The sequence below is a fragment of the Lagenorhynchus albirostris genome, chromosome 2 (genome assembly GCF_949774975.1).
Source record: "Lagenorhynchus albirostris chromosome 2, mLagAlb1.1, whole genome shotgun sequence".
Taxonomy (NCBI): domain Eukaryota; kingdom Metazoa; phylum Chordata; class Mammalia; order Artiodactyla; family Delphinidae; genus Lagenorhynchus; species Lagenorhynchus albirostris.
The window spans coordinates 105,642,923-105,644,687 of record NC_083096.1 but is presented as its reverse complement, the minus strand read 5'-3'; the positions used below and the strand labels follow the sequence as shown (position 1 = coordinate 105,644,687).

General features: G+C 46.2%; 1 protein-coding gene across 1 annotated transcript; it reads right to left on the bottom strand.

Annotated features, from left to right (window-relative positions):
* Positions 1-546: 546 nt before the first annotated feature.
* LOC132516083 (ferritin heavy chain-like) lies at positions 547-1,375 on the bottom strand. Its single transcript, XM_060142484.1, is given in 2 exon segments — positions 547-801; positions 804-1,375. Coding segments are annotated over 2 exon segments (513 nt in total). The 5' UTR covers positions 1,258-1,375; the 3' UTR covers positions 547-742.
* Positions 1,376-1,765: the final 390 nt, after the last annotated feature.

Genomic DNA, 1,765 nt, shown 5'->3' with positions numbered 1-1,765 from the left:
CAAACCTAGGCACAAAGTAGAAGATTGATTTCCAGAAAAAAAAAGATCTTGTTTATAAGAAAATTTCAAAATATAGAAAAACAAAAAGAATTTCATAAACACCCCTGTGTCAACACCCAGAACTGAACATTGTTAACATTTTGACAAATTCTTTGTCTTTCTATACAAGAAGTAAAACATTACGGATAAAATTCAAATCCCCTTGACCATTCCCCTCAACTCCAGTCCAAACCGACTACCCTGCCAGTGTCTTCAGAGGAAACCACTTTTATGAATTTAGGTGTATCCTTCCAGTGTGTTTTGTTATACTATTACATATACATATATGTGTTTGTATTGTCATATACATATATATGCATACATATAGAAATAAATCAATTCTTTATAATATGAATGTATTTGTCCATTTAAAAATATTACATAAGTAGAACATAATCTACAACTTGCCCTTTTTATTCAACTTTATGATTTTTAAATCCATCTTTGTGGTATTTCTCTTAGCTGATAGATAATATTCCACAGTATCACTATACCATTTTTGGGGGGTGGGTACCAAATTACTTTATTTGAAGGAACGGTACTAAGGAAAGGACTTGTAGATATTTTGGTACAACTTACAGAAAAGGTAAGGTAACCCAAACATGCATGCCCTGCCTTGGTGACCAGGGAAGTCACCCCTGTGGCTACGGGAAGCCAGCCTAAGGCTTAGCTCTCATTATCACTATTTCCCAGGGTGTGCTTGTCAAAAAGATACTGTGCCATGCCAGATTTGGGGGCCCCCATCATGCGCAAGTTGGTTACATGGTCACCCAATTCTTTAATGGATTTCACCTGCTCATTCAGATAATGAGTCTCAATGAAGTCACACAAATGAGGGTCATTCTTCTCAGTGGCCAGTTTGTGCAGTTCCAGTAATGACTGATTCACACTTTTTTCCAAGTGTAGCGCACATTCCATTGCATTCAGCCCATTCTCCCAGTCATCACGGTCTGGTTTCTTGATATCCTGAAGGAAGATTCGGCCACCCCGTTGGTTCTGCAGCTTCATCAGTTTCTCAGCATGTTCCCTCTCCTCACAAGATTGGTGAAGAAAGTATTTGGCAAAGTTCTTCAAAGCCACATCATCGCGGTCGAAATAGTACGACATGGACGGGTAGACGTAGGAGGCGTAGAGCTCCAGGTTGATCTGGCGGTTGATGGCGGCCTCCGAGTCCTGGTGGTAGTTCTGGCGCACCTGCGAGGGGGACGCGGTCGTCATGGCGGGCGGCTGGGGTGAAACGGTGGCGGTGGCTGCTCGGCGCTGTAACGGCGGCGGGGACCTTGGGGCGGTCGGAGGGCGCCGTGAGGTGGTGGCGAGGGCTGGCTCTGAGCGGCCGGCCGGAGCGGGGGACGAGCGCCGGGTTCCGTCCAAGCTCTGTTGAAGCAAGAAACCGCGGCGCCTCTCCGCGAGGACTGTCACACTATACAATTTTATTTATTTATTTATTTATTTTGCTGTACGCGGGCCTCTCACTGTTGTGGCCTCTCCCGTTGCGGAGCACAGGCCCGGGACGCGCAGGCTCAGCGGCCATGGCTCACGGGCCCAGCCGCTCCGCGGCATGTGGGATCTTCCCGGACGGGGGCACGAACCCATGTCCCCTGCATCGGCAGGCGGACTCTCAACCATTGTGCCACTAGGGCAGCCCCACTATACCATTTTAAATTTAAATTTCAAGTTTCCTTGAGGATGGTCATTGAAAATGTTTCTACTTTCTATTATTACAATG